The following is a 23,160-nucleotide window of genomic DNA, read 5'->3' on the forward strand; positions in this document are numbered from 1 at the left end:
GAAGTCACAGCATCTTGCAGAGTGGACCGTTAAGCCCTTCGAACAAGAGCATATTCCGAGAACCTTCCTCCTAAGAAGGGGGAACAGCGACAGCCCTCTCGGTCTTCCCCATCCACTTGCACATACGTCCTGGCCGGTCCAAGAACCGTGCCTGGCACGTAGGGCGTCGTGGTGGGATCATGAGGGGCGCACCCCTCACGATCACTCCTCAATACCTCGCTCCTCCCGGTGTAACCCGAGGAGGTTGAAGGTACGGGAGAGGCAGACCTGACGCTCCCTCGTCGCTCGCTGGCAGAACCAGCAGGCTTGGAGGGCTGCAGGCGATCGTCAACCCGCGGTGACGATCGAGCTGCAGGCCTGGTCGAACCGTCTCGCTGTGGAGAACGGCTGGACTGAGCACAGCGGCCCCGATCTCGAGTGTCAGAAGAGCTGGTGCTGGTTGCCGTTCCCGATCGCTCTCTGTGAGAGCGACGGTCAGGCGACCTGCAGGCTCCACTGTCGCAGTGAGACCGGTGCTGTCCTCACGGCACGTCACGTCGCTGGTCCCGGGGTAGCCAAGCTGTTCACCGCGAGAGTGAGAGCTGGTCTGGTGAGAGTCGCATGAGCGGCTGTCACCAGTCTTCCGCCCCGTGCCGTGAACCTGACGCTGAGCGGACTCAGAGGTCTGGTTCCTGGCTGCACGGTCGCTGGTAGGCGACCGTACACTCGGTACCTCCCGCGAACGATGAGGCGAGACGGACCCTGATGCAGTGGCAGAACCACTGACACCAGGCGAGGAAGTACCGGTTGTTAGCCGGTACCCCTCTGGTCCCCGTAGTCTTCTTCCTTGCGGAAGAAGAAGAGACGGGCCCCGCTCCCGAAGGAGCAGGAGGACCAGCGGAAGGAACCCTCCCGTCCCACCGAGGTGAGACGGGTCCCGAGAAGCTCCCGAGGAAGCTTCTTAGGAGGGAGGAGGCGACCTTCTTCTTCCTCGGCTGTAAAGCCTTAGAAGTCGAAGGGGAAGAGGCGGCGGCCGACGACGATGAAGAAGATGAAGACGACGACCACGACACCTTCCTCCTCTTCTTCGTCAGCTTCCTCAGGACAGACGTAAGATCTGCTATCCAGGGCGGAGCCGGGGCTGCTGTAGCCGAAGCCACAGGGCCCGGACGCACCTGTACAGACAGACCAAAGTCTGGGGTAGTACCACCACGAACAGGGACGACATCAGCAGGTATGGGCATCTCAGGAACAGCAGGCACGGCCAGCACATCATCGGTAGGGACAGCCAGCGCAGCAACGGCAGGAACAGCCAGCGCAGCAACGGCAGGGACAGCCAGCGCAGCAACTGCATGGACAGTCAGCCCAGAATCGGCAGGTACGGCAGGCAGCACCGGAAACACAGGAAGTGGAGCAGCAGCCAGCAACATCCTAGTACCGGCGGCAGGTCCAGGGGCGAGTTCTAGGGCAGCGGAAGTGTGGTCGCTGCAGCGCGGCAACCACGAGCGGCGGCGGCACGCCCCCCTCTCGGTACGGCGAACGGCACTTCACAGCGGCTGTAGGCAAGACTGTTACCACGTGAGGCGAGTACACCAGGTGAGGAGGGACGTCGTCACCTGGTTGCGTGGTCACCACTCCATGGGTGACCGCAGTAGGCCCAGACATAGAACCGCAGCCCCTGGACACCAGCACGCTCTGCAATTGGAAGGACGCCCATACCTCACCAAGGTCCACCCTCGTGGCAGTAGCACCTGCGGAAATAATAGTAGTAGCGATTAATGGGGGGGAAATCCCCTCGTGCGGGGGTTTGATCCCTCCCGAACGAGTGGAAGACCCCTAATACAATTGTACATCGGGCACCGAGCGCCCTCCCCCGCGCTCGACGGATCGGGCGAGGAGAAGAACGCCGATAACCTCCCCCCCCCCCAAGGGGAAGAGCCATCTGTGGGAACTGAGCGGGGGGGGTCTCGTTCCCCACCCCCGCACAGTACCCATGTACCCAACAACAAAATAAGAGCCCTAGAGCAATCGTGCCATCGGCACGAATACAAGGCATAAGGATCAATTCCCTGACTGAGCGGAACTTGAACCAAATAATATTGATGCAATCAATAATAAGGAACAAAATGAAAATGCATCTTGCAAAACGATTCACTTCACAATGAATAAGGGCTCGGATCGAGCGCATTTGCGCCCTCGGTACCGAGCGCAAGGGTGAAAGGTTTCATTCCTTACCTTTATGGATCAAGGTTTCTGGAAACCTTGATCCATAATGAATTGATGCAATCAACAAATATATGAAAATGAAAAGACTACTGCGCTTGCGATTTCACTTCATACAAATAAAAGGGGAAGGATCAATTCCCGTGAATAGCGGAACATTGATCCCAGTCAACAATGCAATCTCAATAAAAAAATGAAAATGAAAAAGAACTGCACTTGCGATTTCACTTCATTCAAAATAAAAAGGGGGAAGGATCAATCTCCGGGCAAGCTCGGAAACTGATCCAAAATGAGTATTGCTACAATAAAAAAAAAATATATGAAAATGAAAAAGAATACTGTACTTGCGATTCCACTTTCATACTGAATAAGTTTCCGTGCCGAGCGCATTCGTTCGGCAACGGGCATACAGGTCAAAAAAAAAATATAAATGAAAAGAGCACTTACGATTTTCATCTACACATTTCCAACCCAATATACGCTCGGAGCGAGCGCTCCCGCCCTCGGCACCGAGCATACACAATACGAGGATCATTCTGGGAAAATGAATTCCCGCAATTACGCCCTTCAGTCCCAGCACTCGGGTGATCGGAGGGCGTTGTGAACCAAGATCCTTTAATTCACAATTGAATTCAATGAAATGATTGTACTTACAATTCAGTTTCACTAGATACATAGAAAAAGAAAAACACAATCATGCGAAAGCAAACGACGATGAAGCGGGCAGAGAGCGATGATACACGTCCACACGCCAGCAGGCCGAAAGCAAAAGTGGTTTGTTTACCTCCCAGTCGCGCGCGCGCGCCTGTCGGACAAGCAGTTAACTACCGAACCCCTTGTTCGAAAGCTTACGACCTATCCAGCTGCCGCTAGTACCTTCCTATTGTAAAAGGACCGAAGGTTTGTATGCCGTGTCGGAACAAAATATTGACTGTATTCAGCAGGGCTGACTTAACAGCAAACTAAAAGTGCTTACTCTCCTCTTGTGGCACAGAAAACAAGTCCCACAGCTTACCATGCTGTGTGACGTGACAATGATTAAAAGAGGAATAAGAGCTAGAGTCAGGACAATTCCCTACCTACTGATATGGAGTGATAACTTGGCCAATAGCTACAAGATGTCCACTCAGAATAAATCAATAGATAAAAAGAACTTTCATATTTACCAGTATCAATGTCACCTCCACAAGCTGGCTCTAGGTCTAGTAAAAGCTTGTACCAAAATCCCAGAGTAAAATCTGTCGCAACCACTGCTACAACTGGGTCAGCAGGTGAATGCATGGCAGCAGATCTCCCCTGGAATGTATAAAAAAATTTCTAACAAACATGCTTAAGGATGAGCATGAATAATCTACTGAACATAAGAAGGATTGAGAGGAAAAGTTTACTAATGAAACATTGTCTATGATATGTGTTTCGATAAAAATAAAATATGTACAGGTGTTTAAGCCTAAGTAAAGGTTAGCCTAGTACAAGAAGGACTGAATAAAAATTTAGTTATGCTTGAAAAATACGTTAAATTAAGTCACACAAACAGCCAGTTAGAAAAACGTGATAAAACTGTATTCATGGTTTTCTGGCCAGTATGTTATTTAGATGATTGCAATTATTATTATTATTATAGTTTAGGTTAACAAAATTTCATACTAACTTGGTAGACTGTGTGAGATACTGTGACTATGTGACCAGCACCACCAGGATCAAGATATGGAGCAGATACTACAACCTTCCCTGGATTAGATGCAGCTTCAAGATACCATGCTTGAGCACGTGGGTCATACGATCGGTCAAGCAGAGTACCCGGATACATGAGTGTTACACCTGATGGAGCCGCTGCATACCTAAAGTAAAAAGTAATATGATATTGTTATGATACAATAAAGTTTCATACATACTTACCTGGCAGATATATACTTAGCTATCGACTCCGTCGTCCCCGACAGAAATTCAAATTTCGCGGCACTCGCTACAGGTAGGACTAGGAACCATTCCCGTTTTCTATCAGATTTTCACTTCCACCTGTCTCCTGCGGGGAGGCTGGGTGGGTCATCAATCGTATATATCTGCCAGGTAAGTATGTATGAAACTTTATTGTATCATAACAATATCATTTTCATACATTCAACTTACCTGTCAGATATATACTTAGCTGATTGACACCCTTTGGTGGAGGGCAAGAGACAGCTAACTACTGAATAGACAGGTAAACTACATATGTTGTAGGTATTTATAGACCTTGGTTCCTACCTTATTAGGTGGAAGACTTCGTGGCTACTGCCTAGGAGTCTGCTTCACCTCAAGAGCCTTAGCGAAATAGTGATCTGCGGCCAAGAGTTCTTGTGGGTCTGTCGATGCGGTCTTGTCCACTTACTCGGCAGAGCCTAACTGGCATTTGTCAATGGGTGCTAATCTGCTTATATGACAACACGCCTTCTTTAAGGAGCACACAACCGATACCGATCACCCGTTCCTAACACCCGTGTTAGTTCTAAGATTGCCAAGAGCCATCCCCAAACTCTTAGCAAACAACCAAAAACTCGATAAACACACACACGAAAGTACAAAAAAAAAATTTTGTACCCCTCTAAAAGTCAGTTACCACTCAATCTCCTAGTGAAGAGAAGTGAAGGCCGCCTGTGCGAAATCTGACACTTCCCTGCACAGGAAACCAAGAATGCATCCGACAAGAGGGTTACGTACACTTATTTAAGGATCGGTGCTCGCTTCAGTACCCAGAACCGTCTGTGCTGACACAAACGGACCTAGAGAAAAACGTTTCTCATACGTAACGCGCACATCCTTCAAGTAATGAGATGCAAACACTGAGTTGCAACTACAATAAGTTGCATCCAAAATATTCTTGAGAGATATATTTCTTTGGAACGCAATAGACGTCGCGATTGCCCTTACTTCATGAGCTCTTACTCTTAATAGTTTAAAAGAGTCATCTGGGCAGTTCTTATGCGCCTCGGTAATCACACTTCTTACAAAGAAGGCTAAGGCATTCTCAGACATCGGTCTTTTGGGGTCCTTTACCGAGCACCATAGACCGTGTTGCGAACCCCCCAACTGCTTCTTACTGTCCAGATAGAATTTAAGCGCTCTGACCGGGCAGAGGGACCTCTCTGCCTCTCTGCCTACCAGACTAGTCAGGCCTTTTACCTCGAAGCTCCTGGGCCAGGGATTTGAGGGATTCTCATTCTTAGCAAGAAAGAGAGTCTAGAACGAACAAATCGCAGAGTCTCCCTTGAAACCAACTCGTGATCAAGGGCGTGCAACTCGCTGACTCTTTTTGCCATAGCGAGAGACAGCAGAAACAGACACTTCCTTGTGATATCTCAAAAGGAAGCAGTGTGAGGTGGTTCGAACCTTTCAGAAGACAGAAATTTCAGGACCACATCCAGATTCCAGCTCGGAACTCTGGGTTCTATTGATTTTGATGTTTCGAAGGAACGAATGAGATCGTTTAAATCCTTATCATCTATCAAATCTAATCCTCTGTTTCTGGATACAGCCGAAAGCATGCTCCTGTATCCCTTAATAGTTGTTACAGAGAGATGCGATTTTTCCTTCAGGAAAAGAAGGAAATCCGCAATTTCGGTCACAGAGGTATTGGAGGAGGACAGCTTCTTCGACCTACACCAACTTCTGAACACCTCCCACTTCGATTGGTACACTCGCATAGTAGATGATCTGCGGGCTCTGGCAATTGCGCTTGCCGCCTTGCGAGAAAACCCTCTCGCTCTGACAAGTCTTTCGATAGTCGAAAGGCAGTCAGAGCAAGAGCGGGTAGGTTTTGATGGTACCTCTCGAAGTGGGGTTGTTTGAGCAGATCTATCCTGTTTGGAAGAGATCTGGGGAAGTCCACCGTCCACTCCATTACCTCTGTGAACCAAATTCGGGATGGCCAATATGGGGCTATCAGAGTCATTCTTGTCCCCTTCGAGGCCACAAACTTTCTACTTCCCCCAGTATCTTGAATGAGGGAAAAGTGTACACATCTAGCCCTGACCAGTTCAGGAGAAAGGCATCTATTGCATAAGCTCTGGGATCTTCTACTAGAGCGCAAAATGTGTCTATCCTCTTGGAGAGGAACGTGGCGAACAAATCTATTTGAGGCTTCCCCCAAAGAGACCAAAGACTCTGACACACTTCTGAGTGGAGGGTCCATTCTGTTGGAAGGACCTGGAACCTCCTGCTCAGTCTGTCCGCTCTCACGTTCCTCTCCCCTTGGACAAACCTTGTTAGGAGAGTTACATTCTTTTGATTTGCCCAAATCAGCAGATCTCTTGCCAGTTCGTATAGGGCGAGAGAGTGAGTTCCTCCTTGTTTTCTCACATAAACCAGAGCGGTGGTATTGTCGGAGTTTATCTGCACTACTCCGTCTCTGACTATGTGTTCGAAGCTCTTTAACGCTAGGTGAATTGCTAAGAGCTCCTTGCAATTTATGTGCCATGACACCTGCTCTTCCGACCAGGTGCCTGACACTTCTTTGGATCCTAAGGTTGCACCCCAACCTGTCTCCGACGCGTCTGAGAACAATATCAGGTTTGGGTTCCGTACTTCCAGGGACACTCCTTTGTTCTCTTCTAAAGGGGTTAACCACCACCTTAATTGATTCTTTACTTCTGTTGAGATTGGAAAAGTATCTGAGAGCTGTCCTGTCTTCCAATTCCAACTCCTTCTCAGGAAGAACTGTAGCGGACGGAGATGCAGTCTTCCTAGAGGAAAGAACTGTTCGAGCGAGGAAAGGGTCCCCAGAAGGCTCAACCATTCCCTCGCTGAACTGCGCTCCTTCCCTAAGAAGCTGGATACTGTGGTGCAACCTTTCTTTATTCTCTCTAGAGAAGGAAATACTCGAAAACCCCGAGAATCCATCGGAATCCCCAGATAAACCATGTTCTGGCTGGGGATCATCTGAGATTTCTTGAGGTTTACGATCAATCCTAATGACTTCGTCAGTTCCAAAGTCATTGAAAGATCCTCCAAACACTGCTTTTGAGACCTGGCCCTGATGAGCCAGTCGTCCAGGTATAGGGAGACGTTTATCCCCTTCAAGTGAAGGTGTCTTGCTACATTTTTCATCAAGTCTGTGAAGACTTGGGGAGCCGTGGACAGGCCGAAACACAGGGCCCTGAACTGATAGATCCTTCCCTCCAACATGAAACGAAGGTACTTCCTCGACGAATGATGAATCGGGATGTGGAAATATGCGTCTTGAAGGTCTAGGGACGCCATCCAATCTCCTTGACGGAGTGCTGCAAGGCTGAAGCAGACATTTCCATGCTGAACTTTTGTTTTTCTACGAATCTGTTCAGCGCACTTACATCCAGTACTGGTCTCCATCCCCCCAAAGCTTTCGCTACTAGAAACAGGCGATTGTAAAACCCCGGGGAGCTGTGATCCAGTACCAGCTCGATTGCTCTTTTGTCCCACATCTGCTCTACCATTTGACGAAGAGTATCCATCAGTACAGGGTCCATGTATCTGGCGGACAGTTCCCTCGGTGTTGTTGTCAGGGGAGGGCTGTCATTGAATGGGATATAATAACCCTTCTCGATGATCGACATCGATCAAGAGTCGGTTCCTATGTTTGCCCAGGCTTCCGCAAAGACTTGCAACCTGGCTCCTACAGGTGTTTGGAGAATCGTTTCTTCATTTTCCCTTCTTAAAGGGTCGGAAGGAAGATCTTCCCCTTTTTTCTGTTGTCTTCCTTCTGGTGATCGATCTAGCTGGAGGGCCTCCTCGAAAGGGCTGCTGCTGAGCTGGACGAGCCCCTTTCTTTTCCTCATTGGCCACAGGTCTATTCTTCCTTGAAGACTGCCTAAGGAGATCTTGAGTGGCCTTCTCAGTTAATGAATGTGCAATGTCTCTCACCAACTGAGAAGGGAATAAATGTTCTGAGAGAGGAGCGAACAACAAAGCGGACCTCTGCGAAGGAGAGACGGCCTTAGTGAGGTAAGCACTATAAACCGCCCTCTTCTTTAGCATTCACGCACCAAAGAGGGAGCAGACTTCCGCCAATCCATCTTGAACAGCTTTATCAATGCATGTCAAGATACTATGCAAGGCTTCGGGGTTAAGATGTTCCGTTTCCTGGGACTTCTTAGCCAAAACCCCAAGGGACCAATCCAGGAAGTTAAATACTTCCAAGGTGTGGAAAAGTCCCTTGAGGAGATGGTCCATCTCCGAAAGACCCCATGTTGCTCTGGCCGAGTTCAAGGCGTGTCTCCTCGAGGAGTCTACAAGACTCAAGAAGTCTGATTCGGCCGAAATGGGCAGAGACAATCACATATTCTCTCCTGTCTCATACCATATGCCTCTTCTACCCGTTAGTTTGGCAGGAGGCATACAAAATACTGTCCTTCCTAACTCCTTTTTCGTCTTGATCCAGGAGTCAAGCGATTGTAGGGCCCTCTTCATGGATATGGCCGGTTTCATTTTCAGGAAGGACGAAGACTTGTGCGCTTTCGTGCTCGAAAAGAGCGAGCGTGGAGAAGGAGGAGCAGCTGGAGTCAACGAATCTCCATACTCTTCTAGAAGAAAGAACTTTATAATTCGAAAGCCCTTCTTTATTTGTAATCTCGTCTTCCGAAATGTCCTCTAAGTTAAGAGGATCGGAAGGAATAGGCTCCCTTCTTTCGTCTGTCTCCTCCCTTGATTTCTTCCTCTCCGAAGAAGAAGCACTTCTAACAGGAGAGGGACTAAGAGTTATTCTCTCTCTACGCCTATCCTTAGGAGAGTCTTGGATAGTTTGAGCTTGGCGCCTGGACGACTCCTGGCGGTTGTCAGGCTCTTCTTGTAAAGAATGCGCCTGGCGCTTAGCAGGAGTATCTTGCTCAGAATACTCCTGGCACCTGGGAGGCGCATCGTACTCGGAATACTCCTGGCGCCTGGCAGGCGCATCGCGCTCCGAATCCTCCAGGCGCTTGGCAGGCGCATCGCGCTCCGAATACTCCTGGAGCCTGGCAGGCGCATCGCGCTCCGAATACTCCTGGCGCCTGGTAGGCGCATTTCGCTTGGCAGGCGCATCGCTCCTATCAAGCGCTTCCTCTCCTCTAGTTGGATCTTGGAGCTTGGTTGGCGTTCTGGGCCTCGAACGATCTAGAGAATAATCAGGCTCTTTGCGCCCGAAAGACTCTTCTCTTCCCGTGATTACTTCGAAATCAACTTCACTATCAGGTGTTCTCTGGCGCCTACTTGGCGCCTGGCTTCTGGCTGGCGCCAGGCGCTTGGCAGGAGTTACTTCCTTTTCAACTTCTCGCCTGTCTGATGCTCCGCTCCCCCCAGAGATGGCCGCCTGTGCGACAACTCCCCTGGAAGGCTCGTTGCGCCTGACAGGAGATCGGTATCAGATCTTTTTACAGGAAGCCTATCGTCCTTTCTACGAGCAGGCTCCTTGGAAAGTACTCCTACCAAAGACGCTAGTTTTTCCTGCATATTTATCAAAATCTTCCTGGTAGAGGACTCCTCCTCATTCGAAGCAGGAGAGGGAGATCTGGAAGGCGCTCGAGGCTCCCTTACCGTCCATGGATCTAACTCCTTCCTAGCCCTCTTTACTACCGAAGGCGCATCTTCTTCAGAGAAGCGCTTGGGGCTAGAGTTGAATTCAGGCTCTTTCCAATTCCTCTTCAGCGGACGGGAAAGCTTCGACTCCTTCCATCCTCTTTTCGGAGAAGGAGAACCTGAAGACGAAAAGCACTCTCGTAGGACGCTTTTCCTATAGCGGTCCCTGGCAGTCTGAGACGTAACAGATTCTGCCGAAGGGACGCCTGATCGTTGGGTATTCTCCACGACCTCCGTAAGGCTTTCGACTTTCCTTCTCCTCTGGGCCAGGGAGCTTGGAAGCGGTCTAGGCCTGGGAGCGTCGCAGAGACGACCAGACGTCCCCTCCACCACACTGGGGACACTTATATCACTCGAAAAATCACATTCACTCTGCTTACCTTCCAATGCTGCCATTTTTTCCTGCATTTTTTGAAGGGAAGCTCTGAGTTCTGCAATTTCCGAAGCAGAATCAGAGGGGTTAGCAACCTGTGATCGGGCTGATAAAGAATGAGAATAATTATAAGAAGAAGCAGCTACAGAACTAGATAGAAGTTCACGAGATCTAGATTTAGTACGGCTTTTGTAAACCGCCTTCCTCTCTCTATCTTTCTCTAACTTCTTCAAGTAAGAAGTTAGATTCTTCCATTCTTGAGCACTCAGTCTTTCACACTCATTACATGTGTTCTCAATCGAACACTCAACTACTCTACATCCACGGCATGCAGTGTGAGGATCTACCGAAGCCTTCGGAATCCTCACCTTACAGCCCTCATTCACACACACTCTGAAACTAACACTAGAGTCAGACATATTCAAGAAAAATCCAAAGCAAAGTCCAAAAACAATTCCACGATAGCGAATGCCAAACAACGATCCAAGTACGTCACCAAAAATCAGTCGAAAGATGATCAAAAGCGTTGAAAAAAGAATTCCAGTCAGGAGGTAGTAACAACAATGCTGACACCACCGGCCACAGAGAAAATCTGATAGAAAACGGGAATGGTTCCTAGTCCTGCCACCCAGAGCGGGGCGGTAGATCACCTGACCTACCTGTAGCGAGTGCCGCGAAATTTGAATTTCTGTCGGGGACGACGGAGTCGATAGCTAAGTAGTATATATCTGACAGGTAAGTTGAATGTATGAAATTGGAATTTTTTTAAAGAGGATGTAAATGAAAACCGCCCACAATCTAAAAATAATAGAGTACTTTACCTTTTTTTATTTAGCTAGTGTCTTCAGTAACATCATAAACTTTCACAGCTAAAATACGTACCTTAAAAATATGTAAAATGCTATTTGGTTCCAAATAGAAAAGTCACTTCAGAAGTAATACTGATGCTAACTCTCAAGTAACTAGGTGGCCATGATACTTTCCCATGCTACTTTGAAGTATTAAGCACCACTGTCTTAACATCTCTAACTTATGTTGCTATATTTGTATTCAGCATAAATGTATCTATGCTTCGAATCACTTAAGAATGTAGATCATGTGTACATATATGCAGAAGTATCACAGGGAAACATGAAAAACTGGGTATAAATCCTGATCAGTTTCACCTTTAGTTTTATGACGTCTTGAAACTTTAGATTAAATCAGTCATGATCAAAACCCAGAGTTTCATTTCTCATTGAGGTAAATCCGCTTGTGTGTCTGTAGCATTTATTTATTTCTTACTGATTTTAATCTTCATGTTTTCAAGCTTACCTTCTAATAATGTATTTACTCAGGTCACTATTCTGGAACTGTTTCTTCCAGAAATCTGTAATATGATATAGAGCTGATGCATCTGTTCGGACTCCTAGTCTTAGGCCAGGATTAGCAATTAGCTGGGTGCCATCGCTCAGATAAGCTGTGATACTCTGCACCACACCTTGAGTCTCAGGACCAACTGCAACCTGACTCAAGGGTGAAATATAGGCACCTTCAGCGAGGAAGACTGTACTACCATCTGAAATTTTAAAGATAAATATTACATCACATGCTTTGAATGGTGCTGGCATCAAATGTGCAAACATCATCCTGAATTATTTCTTCATACCTATCTTTTCATTACAGGCTAATGTCCACATCTTATCTATATCAATAATTTGTCTGCTAAATGTATAAACAAAATTATAATTTCTAAAAAGCATTACACATATAAAACTGCTTTACTAATGTACTTCCGATTAAATTCTTAATTTAACTCATATCCTTAGTGGTTTAATTTGCAAGTACGTAAGGTAACCTCACTTTACATTTGCCTCTTATAGAGATGGGGAATCCTCCATAAAGCCATTGTAGAGCAAGTCCAAAAAATTGTTATAAAGGAATTGAATAGATTTAGACAAACTGAGATTAGTGTAAACTGATTTTGTATGCTGAGGCAAACTGAATTAGTAATCTACATGAAATATTTTCATGCCTGACCATCATATTGTATTCACTTCATCATAGTGACTGCTTGTCAGTGTGAGATTGTAAGTTATAATAACCTGATGCTCCAAGTCTTGACAATACTGGGTCCTTAAACATATAGTACGTACTATTCAATATATATAAGCAATGTTAAGCACAGGTTACACTCCAAGTGCACAGGCTGATTAGTGCTGCAAGATGCCTCTGATTTATAAAGTGAACTATACTACTGACTGCCAACAATGAATTTATCTTGAATGAATTCCAATAAATTTTAAAGACCAGTGAAATGGAAAGATCAATAACAAAGATGAGCCTTGCTCTATATGAAAATACACTTACACTTTGAAAATGAGAGAATATAGAGAACAGGGGGAAAAATACTCCCAAAGCTCCTAGGTATGAGGAAAGAAGTCACTGCAATGAGCAACAGGAAGCCGGCTAAGAGTTGAGGGGACATCTTTACGTCTCATACACAACAGCCAACAATAGTGTCTATAACTAAACTAATCAGTGACAATGCTTGTGGCAGAGAGGGAGATCGAAAGAGGTAAGGGGAAGGTCACTGATTAAAGACACTGCCTTGAGATTCAATACTACTAAGAAGAGTGGCAAAAGATGTATCCCATATATGAAAATATATAATACTTCTAATATGGACAGATAAGGCCTCCATATGCTCTGATTAAAGGGATAACAAAAGAGCCAACAATAGACAAACAAAAAAATCATTTCAGACATACAATTTAGCAATCTGAACTATTTTAATTGTAACAAATCCTGATAAATAGGTAAGTACACAACAGCATGAAAAACATTGTTCAAAAATAATTTGCAGCATTGGAAATAAATATATGCAGCTCCAGTATGCCAACAAGAAAGTTGCACATCAACAGCAGCCATAAACTAATTGACTCATACAATCAACTGACTAACTATGCCTTTTTCTATACCTTTACACTTACGTAAAATAAGAGGTTTGTACAATGCATGGACACATGCTGTTTCTATAATCTACCAACATGAATTACGTCACGATGCATTATAAAGAATATTCTTTCCAAGTCCCCAGAATTAAAATCTTTATTAAACTTGCACTTACCAAGAGTAGCCATTTGATTAAAATGCCGACAAACACGAGCCTCACTTGGAGAGAGAAGATCAAGTCGATGAAAGAGAGCAGAGGGTGGCAGAGGTGGGACATTTCTACTCAACCTTTTGTGAGGCATACCCGAATTACGCCATACAACAACAAACACCCAGCCAGACGATAATGAACGGCACCACCAAAAATGAAGTTCACTCTGTGTATAATATATTTGATTAATGATTTAGCACTGATATAAATGTAAGCATGAAAATTTCTGAACAACTGAAAGGCTGCCATTGCAGAAAAAAAATCTCTGATCATCTACAAAGTTAAAACTACAATGCAGTAGTATATATTTTCAAAACTCAAAATCAGAAAAACAAAATTCACCCCTAATGTGAAACAGTGAGGACGGACAGATTAGCATCAACATTATATAAATATAACATCCCATTAAGTCATTTCCTATTATGTACAGGGTAGTATTGGGTATTCATCAGGGAAAACTATCCACACCAAACTCTTCCTGACCAGTCTTATATCAGGTATGTACTATTGCATACCACCATAAAACTTGTTTTATCAAATAATTTTCTAACAGTCTATAAACATACAATACTTTTCATCAGTGTGCACATAGCTAATATGAATGCAGTGTTTATTAACTTGATTTAGCAAACTGTACAGCATAAAGACAAATCTCCAGGGATTTAAACCTGTGGCCTCTGATTTGTCTGGCCATCTCTATATTCAATCGGCCACAGATCGAATAGGAGTGGAACCTGATGTGCTATTTCATATACTTTTAAATCATAGCAGGCTTATTATGATATAAAAAATAGTGCATCTAATACACCGGCAAATCCAGTAAATGACACTTTTACAAAGTATAATTGGGGTATTCTAGCCTCCTCTGATGTCCAGGGTTTCCTGACTGATATATATAAGTAGGTTGTTGCACTAAACTGTAGTCTTTCCTTGTAAGTAAGTGGGGTGTAATTTGCATTATATGATGTTGGTATTATTGTCTCAATATTCCTGATAATAAACTTAACATTTAATGGACTTTTTTTTCCAAACTCCAAACTCTACACTGTTTAAAAGGTTGTAAGCAACTACTGACAATGACTCCTTAATCTTCCCTTTCCTAGGAATTTTCAATCTCCTTGCTGACACCTCTTTTCTCCAGGTTTTCTAGCGACTGTTTTACTGTGGTTTCACTAGCAGTGTTGATGACCTGTCTGTGAGTTAAAACTATACTACTACAATAGTGTCTCTAGACTGGCAGTTACACTTCCAACCAATACTATGCTTGTTCCCTAAAAGGAAAATATTGGATTTTTATACACTAGTAGTGTAGGATTGCTGACAATTCATAGATGATATGGAGTAAAATAAGCTTAATATGTGAAATATTTCATGGGGATGGATATTCATAAGGATATCTTCATTTCTACTTACCTCTCCAATTTGGTCATATAAATTTTGTGTAGTGAATCTGTGACCTGAGGAGAGATTAACAAGCTCATCTCTGACAATATGAAAACCTGGTGCTTGTTCAAGTAGCACAACATCTGTAGGAATTAAAGGTAATGACCATCTCTCTGGACGGCCAAGTCTAGGATGGCTCAAAACATTCCCTAGAAGTAGAAAATAAATACATTAATGTCCACATACAAATATCTCTGATGATATAAAATTTAAAATAATTCTGTTTAACAAATACAAGCCTAGGATTACCAATGTTGTAATGACTAAGAAGGTGTAAATTGGCTAAAAGCAGATTCATTCAGGATAAAGGAGATCTTAAGTCATTCCCTCTAGTGAGAATTCTCTTACTAGTTGAACTTCTTCCTTCATTATGCAACGATTGTCAACTGCTCCTGGTGAGTTGGAACAAATATGTATAAAATAAATCAGAAGCGTTACATGGAAGAAATCACCATAGACTATTCTTGCATCATGTGCAAATACCAGGATTCAAAACCATGTCTTTTAGAATAACATCTTGATAAATAAGACATTATCTATTCATGTATTAAGTTCCTCGTTGGACGAGTGGTTTTCGTGCTTGGCTACTAATCCGGTGGTCCGGAGTTCGATTCTTGGCTTGGCCAACACGGAATCAGAGGAATTTATCTCTGGTGATAGGAATTCATTTCTCGATATAATGTGGTTCGGATTCCACAATAAGCTGTAGGTCCTGTTGCTAGGTGACCAATTGGTTCCTAGCCACGTAAAAATATCTAATCCTTCGGGCCAGCCCTAGGAGAGCTGTTAATCAGCTCAGTGGTCCAGTTAAACTAAGATATACTTAACTTATTCATGTATTAAGATATATAAGAATTAATTATGTCTAAGGTACATTTTAGTTTTCTGTAAACGAAACTACCGAGATGGTTTTTTCTGTCCATCTGCGCTTTTTCTGCACACCCGCAGATATTAAAAAAACTAATGAGGCTAGAGGGCTGCAAATTGGTTTGTTGATCATCCACCCTCCAATCATCAAACATCCAAATTGTAGCCCTCTAGCCTCAGTAGCTTTTATTTCATCTAAGGTTAAAGTTAGCCAAGATCGTGCATTTAGCAATGCTATAGAAGAAAAATATAAGACTAGGCCAAAGGCCAAGTGCTGGGACCTATGAGGTCATTCAGTGCTGAAACTGACAGTATGAAAGTTTGAAAGGTGTCACAGGAGGAAAACCTCGTCATTGCACTTGGAAACACTTGTTAGGAGAGGAAGGATAGCAAGAGGGGAAGAAAGAGAATATGAACATAGGTACAGTAAAAGGAATGAAAGGGGTTGCAGCTGGGGGCTGAAGGGATGCTGCAAAGAACTTCAAGTAATCTATAGTGCACCACATGAGGTACACTGACGACACAGGCTACCACCAGGCCATGGCTGAAAGTTTCATGGGCCGCAACTCATACAGCATTATACACTGTACAGAAAACTCAATTGCCCTGAAGATACTTTGGAGCATTTTTAACTTGTTTCTGTTGAGGTCAAATCTGTTCTTAAGAGTAAAAATCAAACAAACCTCAACCATGACAACTGACTGCTATGTTTGTAGCATATAGCTAATAATGTGGAAGTTTATGGCACATGGAGTTCATACCCAAATATGACAAATTTTCTAAGACAATTTGTATTTTTCATAGCTACAAACCTTCTGTCTTAACAATAGGATCTTTTTCTAGCACCTAGCTGGATCTGGTTAAACAATCGGAGATTAAAACACAAGGAATCTGGCAACGCGTGCATATATCAGGTGAAAACTGGTCAAAGACCTCGCACCCATGCCATCGCATTTAGTCTTTTTCTTAACCACCTGGGTGAGCGACATGGTTGCTTTCTCTCTGTCATCCTGGTTGTTTGTCCGTTTTCTTTCTTTTGCTTGTCTGTGTGTGTGCTTGTGTTATTAAGGCTTCCTCTGTGTTTTCTTGGCCTCGCCAACATATGTGCCCGGGGACTCAAGGTTTCCCGTGTTCTTGCTTTAATAGGTCCACTTTACCTATTGTATACTTTGCCCCTCAAGCACTTTTGCTATCCAGAACATTTTCCCTACTATACTGAGATTCTGATTTCATTCCTCCTACTTCTTAGCCCTTATCACCAGCCTTTACTAGTCTACAACTCTCATCTCTTCCCTGTCTGTTCTGCAAAAGCTTGAAGACTATGTCCCAACTGAGGCTGAAGGCAGCTTCATTTCTCATGCAACCACCATCTCTTTCTGTCTCCAGAACCAATCACTGATGTTACCCAGCAAACTTCTAGGTATGCTGCCTTTTGTATGCCTTCTTTTAGTTATTTCCACAGATAACTTTCAAATGCTCCATTTGTGGTAACTTTTTTTTTATATAACTTTCTAATTTCTTCACTCTTCAGTTTCCATGCTTTTATTTTATTGACAGGTTCTTCCTTCATCTTATCTCTATCTCTCCCTATTAAACTAGCTCACAGCAATCTACTGTTAAGTAAGCCTCATTTGAAATGTGCTACCAAGAATAAATAATAATAAATCATTCATCATAACATGAATTACAATCCAACACCCTAACCAGAAGTTTGCAATCATAAACAGGTGGTACTTACCCTTGGAATCAATAGCAAAAGCATATGACTGAGCAGGTGAACTATAGTGTGTGACCTCTTCAAGAAGACTAGCCAGAGGAACATCAATACCGATTATGCCTAAAAGAGTCCCTTCACTTGTCTGAATACTCTGGGTTAGAGATACAATCATACCTAAAAGATGTTAAAGAAATAAAATTATTCTATGATTAGACATTATAAATGTGAAACTATTCTATGACTACATATCAAAAATGTTAAGTTCAATGCAATCTTTACACTATATTATTAAACCAAATGGTATGATCATAAAAACAGTGACCATAACTAAACTAAATTTATAATAGTACCCTATCATTATTACTGAAATTTTCTATGTAAACAACAAAAATTAAGAAAATGCTCCTATCATTACAGATGGATTTTTCTTTTGTAACATACAAATTTTGTATTATCTAAAACCAGCAGGGCCCCCTAAAGGCAATAACTTGCAAAGCTTCATGTTAAACTATGAAAGGGACAACTAGGTATCTAGGAACTTTCTGCTTCATACATGTTATAGATAACTGCATTTCAAATAGTCTTTCAGCATCAAACTGCTAATAATATGCCAAACAACACAATGTGAAATTATTCTTTATAGCAGAGGGGAGAAGATAGTTTAACTAGCCTAATATTCGAGAACACTATTGAATTTGGTGCTGGAATCATCAATTTTGAGGAAATTATAATGCATAATTAAAACATCATTTAAATGTGAATTTATGATATTTCAAAAATGAATATATGGGATGAAATTTAAAGGTGTAAGGTTTTATCTGCCGAAAGCATTTTTCTTTTATCTTCAATACTTTTGGAGATACTATTAGCATTTGAAGAGCATTAGGGCCTAATACAATAATTAAAACATAATTTTAATTTTAATTTATGATATTTTAAAAATAAATCTTACATGGGAAGAAATTCAAAGATGTAAGGCTTTATCTGCCAAAAGAATTTTTCTGTTATCTTCAATACTTTTAGATATTAGCATTTGAATACCATTAGGGGCTAATGCAATAATCAAAACATCATTTAAATGTGAATTTAGGATATTCTAAAAATAAATCTTATATAAGAACAAATTTAAAGATATAAGGTTTTATCTCCCAAAAGAATTTGGGGTTCCGTTCTCGGTGGGGTGCTGATAACCGAAAACTGCCATTAACCGAAACTTGGAGATTTAGTGCTTATGGAGCCAAGTTTCAGTTATTGGTGCCTCTGTTAAGTATGTTATGGCACTGTAACTATTACCAGCACCTTATGATGCCGATAACCGAAACTTGGCCTGTAATGGCGCCATAAATCACCGATTTTATGGTGCTTGACAAGCTCCATAAAACTAGATCGCCATTAACCGAGACCGCTGATAACCGGGGACTGCCATAGCATTTTAGCAGTCTTACTTTATTCAACATCGTATAATATCAAAATAATATTTGCCTATATGGAGTTTGACTGTGTTGTGATTGTACAGGGTAGTTATGGTGAGCTCAATACAGGCCTCATGCTATTATTTCATCTTACATCCTGGTCCTCATATTTTCAGAGAATTTAAGTCAACTTTGCCCCCCTTTTATGTAAGTAAACGTGTTCTTAGTACAGTCAAGTATATATTACTGTCAAGTATATATTACTATATCACATATATCGTATTATTCTTTTCCTTCCTGCTATTATTATCATTCTTCTTATGTTGTTTCTTCCTAATAATTTTATTTTTAACCTGAGTTATATTGCTCTGTTCTTCTGCTATGCTGATCATCTTCTGTTTTTATAATTCTGCTTTCCAAAGTTCTTTATTTTCCTGCATTTCATTTATATTCTTCAATAACAACATAAATAATTCTAATAGGAGTAGAAGCAATTTAACTAGTAACGAATACTACCGTAATGCTTGACAAGATGTAAAAAACCAGTGAAAAATGTCTACAGTTGCAAGCCAAAAATGGTAAATATACTACAGTTTTCTTGAAAAGTCAAAGGAATATTCCTGCTGAGACAGAAAGCTCTAATTTACTTACAGTTAGAATGTTAGCTATAAAATTATATCACATATCTAAAGAAAACACTTACCTCTACTGTCCTCATCCCAATATGGTTCAGAAATAACAAGAGCTTGGGAATTTGATTTGTAGTCTTGAGGTTCATGCACAGCATCGTAAAAATTGTTGATTATTGGTCCAACACTTAAAGTTGAGTCAAACTCTACAACTCTCCCCATCTTCGGGACTTTTGTCGCTTTGATATGGTATTTATCAAACTCCTGGTGTGCTATAGCTTCTAAAAACTGTTTGTGTAAGGACGGCTCACCTGCCATATAATAAAAAAAATTCATGTTACACTCAATCTACAAAATAAAAAAAAATGGAAAAACTTCAGAGCCCAGAAATAGATTTTTCCTACGTCAAAATCCCTTTTAAGTCCTTTGTCAATATCACTGAAAAATTACAAAAATACAAAAATTTACATAATCTTTATTTTTACGAGATATATGACCCATATGTCTTTCATGTATGGAGTATTCCTGCACTTCTCACACTTGAGGCCTGCCTTTGCCACTATTCCCAGCCGCACTTGCAAACAGTTGTTTGTGTGTATGAAGATACACACTGTGATAGCGTTATTTGTGTGTTAACCAGATTCTGCATTCTTGCATGCAAAGATTTTTCTGTTTTGGTGCTGATACCCAAAGTAGCCTTGTGCTTAATTCATGAGTATCTGAGTGGGGTGTGTGTGAATCTAATGATGACTAAAGTGCAAACTGGTATTTTACAAATGTTATACCTACTATTGGTAGAGAAAGAGAGCCTTTTCAAAGAGGTACCAATGGGGTACCGCAAGAGGTTACTAAATAGGGGTGAGCTATCACACAAAGACATGGGGATACCAACTCATTTGCTACAGCTTGGTAATCTACCATCAAACAAATCTAGCCTACAGTGTTTTGAAATTTAGCTGAGCAGTTTTGTGAAACTGCTCTATAGTAAGTCTGCATTATGTATTAGGTTTCAAGGCTTGGAGAAATATACATACTTGTTTACATTTTTGTGAATATCAAAAGCTCTACAATTTCAGAAGGCTTCACAAAAAATAACTTTAATATGTTACATTTGCTAAACACACATTGTGACAAGAGTTCCTTGAAAACATTTAACTCACCACAAAACTGGTGGAAATGTATAAAGCATTACAGATTTTTGGATAATCCTGTATAAATACATGATCCAATAGACCCAGGGTCTTTAGGAGCACCTTGTGGAATTGGCAGAGGGCAAGATTGGATTTATATGTGTACATGTATGATTTTCTGCTTTTATACATTTATTCCATACTCAACCATCTGGAAATTTAGTGGGTAAACTAGGCATTACAACTACGTAGTTACCCAGCTGATTGTTTGTATAAATATTTAATCACCTTCAATGCATGTTACCAAACATTTACTTTAAAAAGCATTTAATATTACTCAGTTTTAACAAAACTTGTACTTGTACGTTAATATAAACGGCACATATTATGCATCTTGAACAGTTTTCATTTCTTATTCAAGTATTTCTATATTAGTAAACTCATACATTCACAGGTTCAAGAATTTATCACTAATTAATGACTCTAATAATGCTACCCAGTTTTCCACTTGAATGATGAAGACTTATAAGGTATTTAAGTGGAAAGTTAAATAAAAAGTTAGTCAATTCTAACAGCACATGTAAACATCCAGACAAAAGAACACAAAACATACTCTGAAGTTATACATACTGAAAGCAATTAAACCATAGTGTATGCATTGTCAACACAAGTGAGGGTGTCACTAGCATATAAAACACATAAGAGAATCTCACCAGTAGTAAAAGAATTACATTAGTAAATCAAACATAATCACTCAATTTATACATATCACAACATAAAGAAAGAAATTGCATTACAAAGTGCAACTTTGATAACTATATCTGCCTTTTAGCAGCATCAGCATGAGAAAGAGAATGAGAAGTTACAGCCTCACTCAAAGCTGAAGTGGCTCAGCCTTAGTTATGAATACCCTTCAGTAAATCACTGGTAGTTTACATCAATGTTAGAATTTTAATGCTCATGACAAAAGAAGATAGAACGACAAAAAATATATAGTACTTACCATATATAAGCCCAAGCCCAAAGGCACTGATGACAACCTGGGATGTAATAGCTTGCAACTTATTTGCCACATTTCTTAAAATTGTTCGAATTTTCTCTTGGGCTCCTAACACTCCTTGACTAACATAAACAAGTAGCACCGATGCATCTGTAGAAGACAACTCTGAAGACCAATTACTTATTACATCAAGGGCAGTTGTCAAACCCAAAGTGTGGTTAGTAGGTTCTGAAATGAAAAAAATTCAAAACTGAAATTCGCACAATTTCTTTAAACAATTTAAAGTACTCATGAAATGGAAAACCTTATGTTTCACCTATGCCTTATTGTTAAAATGTCATTTAGTTCCTTGATAAACAGCAAAATCTTACCATCTTTTATCTCAATATAGTCAATGAAATGCCTGACAGTTTGCCTGACATCATGTGTTGCAAGTACCAGACTAGTTCTCATACAGGGGGCAGAAGGCATGGATATTGTGTTTGCGACACCCAATATTGCAATGTGATCCTTTGATGTGAGAGTAGAAATAATTTGGTGACCTGCAAAGATAAAGCAAATGATTTATTAAAGAAAAGTGATTTATGACCTTATATATAATTTAAGTACAAGAAGAATAAAAATATGCCTGCATGAAGACAGAAGGAACTGCATGATTAACATTTACCATAGATTTAATGGATTAATTTGCATGCTTCTTTACTTCCATCTATGCCAATCAGTTTTTCATCCACTACTTTAGCACACAATTGAGTGGTTACATTATCATATAGGCAAGATACTACTACTGGGGTGTTGTTGTCCTTTTATCTTGCAACTTTGTTCGTACAAACCCTTTCCTTTATCTTACTTATTGCAATACGTTATCTATAAAAGTATATTAAATGTCAACAGAGCCATACCACAAACGTGTCTTAAACCCACCTTTACACAAAACCAATCACACAGCAGCATCAGGGGTGGCAAAATTAATTTCAACCCTAAATACAGAACTCCAAAAAATTTTTTTTACAAATCATTCAATTTATGAATATGTCTTCTTGAATGAAAAATGTTACATCTCCCCTTTCTACAATCTTCTAACCACTATGTTATTGCTTTTAAATAAAATTTTTTCATTATGCCAACTGATCAAATAATTTCATCATCAAATGCTCCTTACACTATGACACTGGTTTTATGGCACAAACTTACGTATTTGTTTATGTTCTTTTTAAAATTCTGTGTCTTAGTCACAAATTATGGTATAAATAAAAAACTGGCAAGTAGTTCTGGAAATTTTAAATTTGCTAGAGAAGCTGGTTCCTCATGAGAGGTTACACCCTCTGTCTTTACAATGGAGGATGAAGGAGTTTTGGTTACCAAGTGTAGATTATCCTTCATCCTCCATTGTAAAGACCAAAGGTGTAACCTCCTGTGAGGAACCAGCTTCTCTAGCAAATTTAAAATTCCCACAACTACTCGCCACTGCTTCACTCATCGTTTCCCTTGACAGAAAGGAATTCACCACTTCTTTGCATCTTTCTACCCTCTGATCTGATGGAAAAGCTTTGGCCTTTATTGTGCCTATAATCATCCCCAAATACACACTCTTCTGACTGGGATCCAAATTCAACTTCTCCCGATTTATCACAATGCCTAGGCTATGACAGAACAGGAGAAGGTTTCTGTCCCAA

The 23,160-nt window shown here is 41.6% G+C and overlaps 1 protein-coding gene across 3 annotated transcripts in view; it reads right to left on the reverse strand.

Annotated features, from left to right (window-relative positions):
• Positions 1-23,160, reverse strand: part of LOC135221053 (VWFA and cache domain-containing protein 1-like) — a 96,274-nt gene that overhangs the window by 51,669 nt on the left and 21,445 nt on the right. For all 3 annotated transcript variants that reach the window (XM_064258793.1, XM_064258794.1, XM_064258795.1), the window contains exons 9-17: positions 21,856-22,026; positions 21,488-21,712; positions 19,429-19,665; positions 17,335-17,487; positions 14,700-14,878; positions 13,251-13,452; positions 11,456-11,699; positions 3,854-4,043; positions 3,369-3,498 (exon numbers count right to left, since the gene is read on the reverse strand). In XM_064258793.1, the coding sequence (XP_064114863.1) occupies positions 3,369-3,498; positions 3,854-4,043; positions 11,456-11,699; positions 13,251-13,452; positions 14,700-14,878; positions 17,335-17,487; positions 19,429-19,665; positions 21,488-21,712; positions 21,856-22,026 (1,731 nt within the window). The remainder of the gene's footprint in view (positions 1-3,368; positions 3,499-3,853; positions 4,044-11,455; positions 11,700-13,250; positions 13,453-14,699; positions 14,879-17,334; positions 17,488-19,428; positions 19,666-21,487; positions 21,713-21,855; positions 22,027-23,160) is intronic.

This window comes from Macrobrachium nipponense, chromosome 2, assembly GCF_015104395.2.
Source record: "Macrobrachium nipponense isolate FS-2020 chromosome 2, ASM1510439v2, whole genome shotgun sequence".
Classification (NCBI taxonomy): Eukaryota; Metazoa; Arthropoda; class Malacostraca; order Decapoda; family Palaemonidae; genus Macrobrachium; species Macrobrachium nipponense.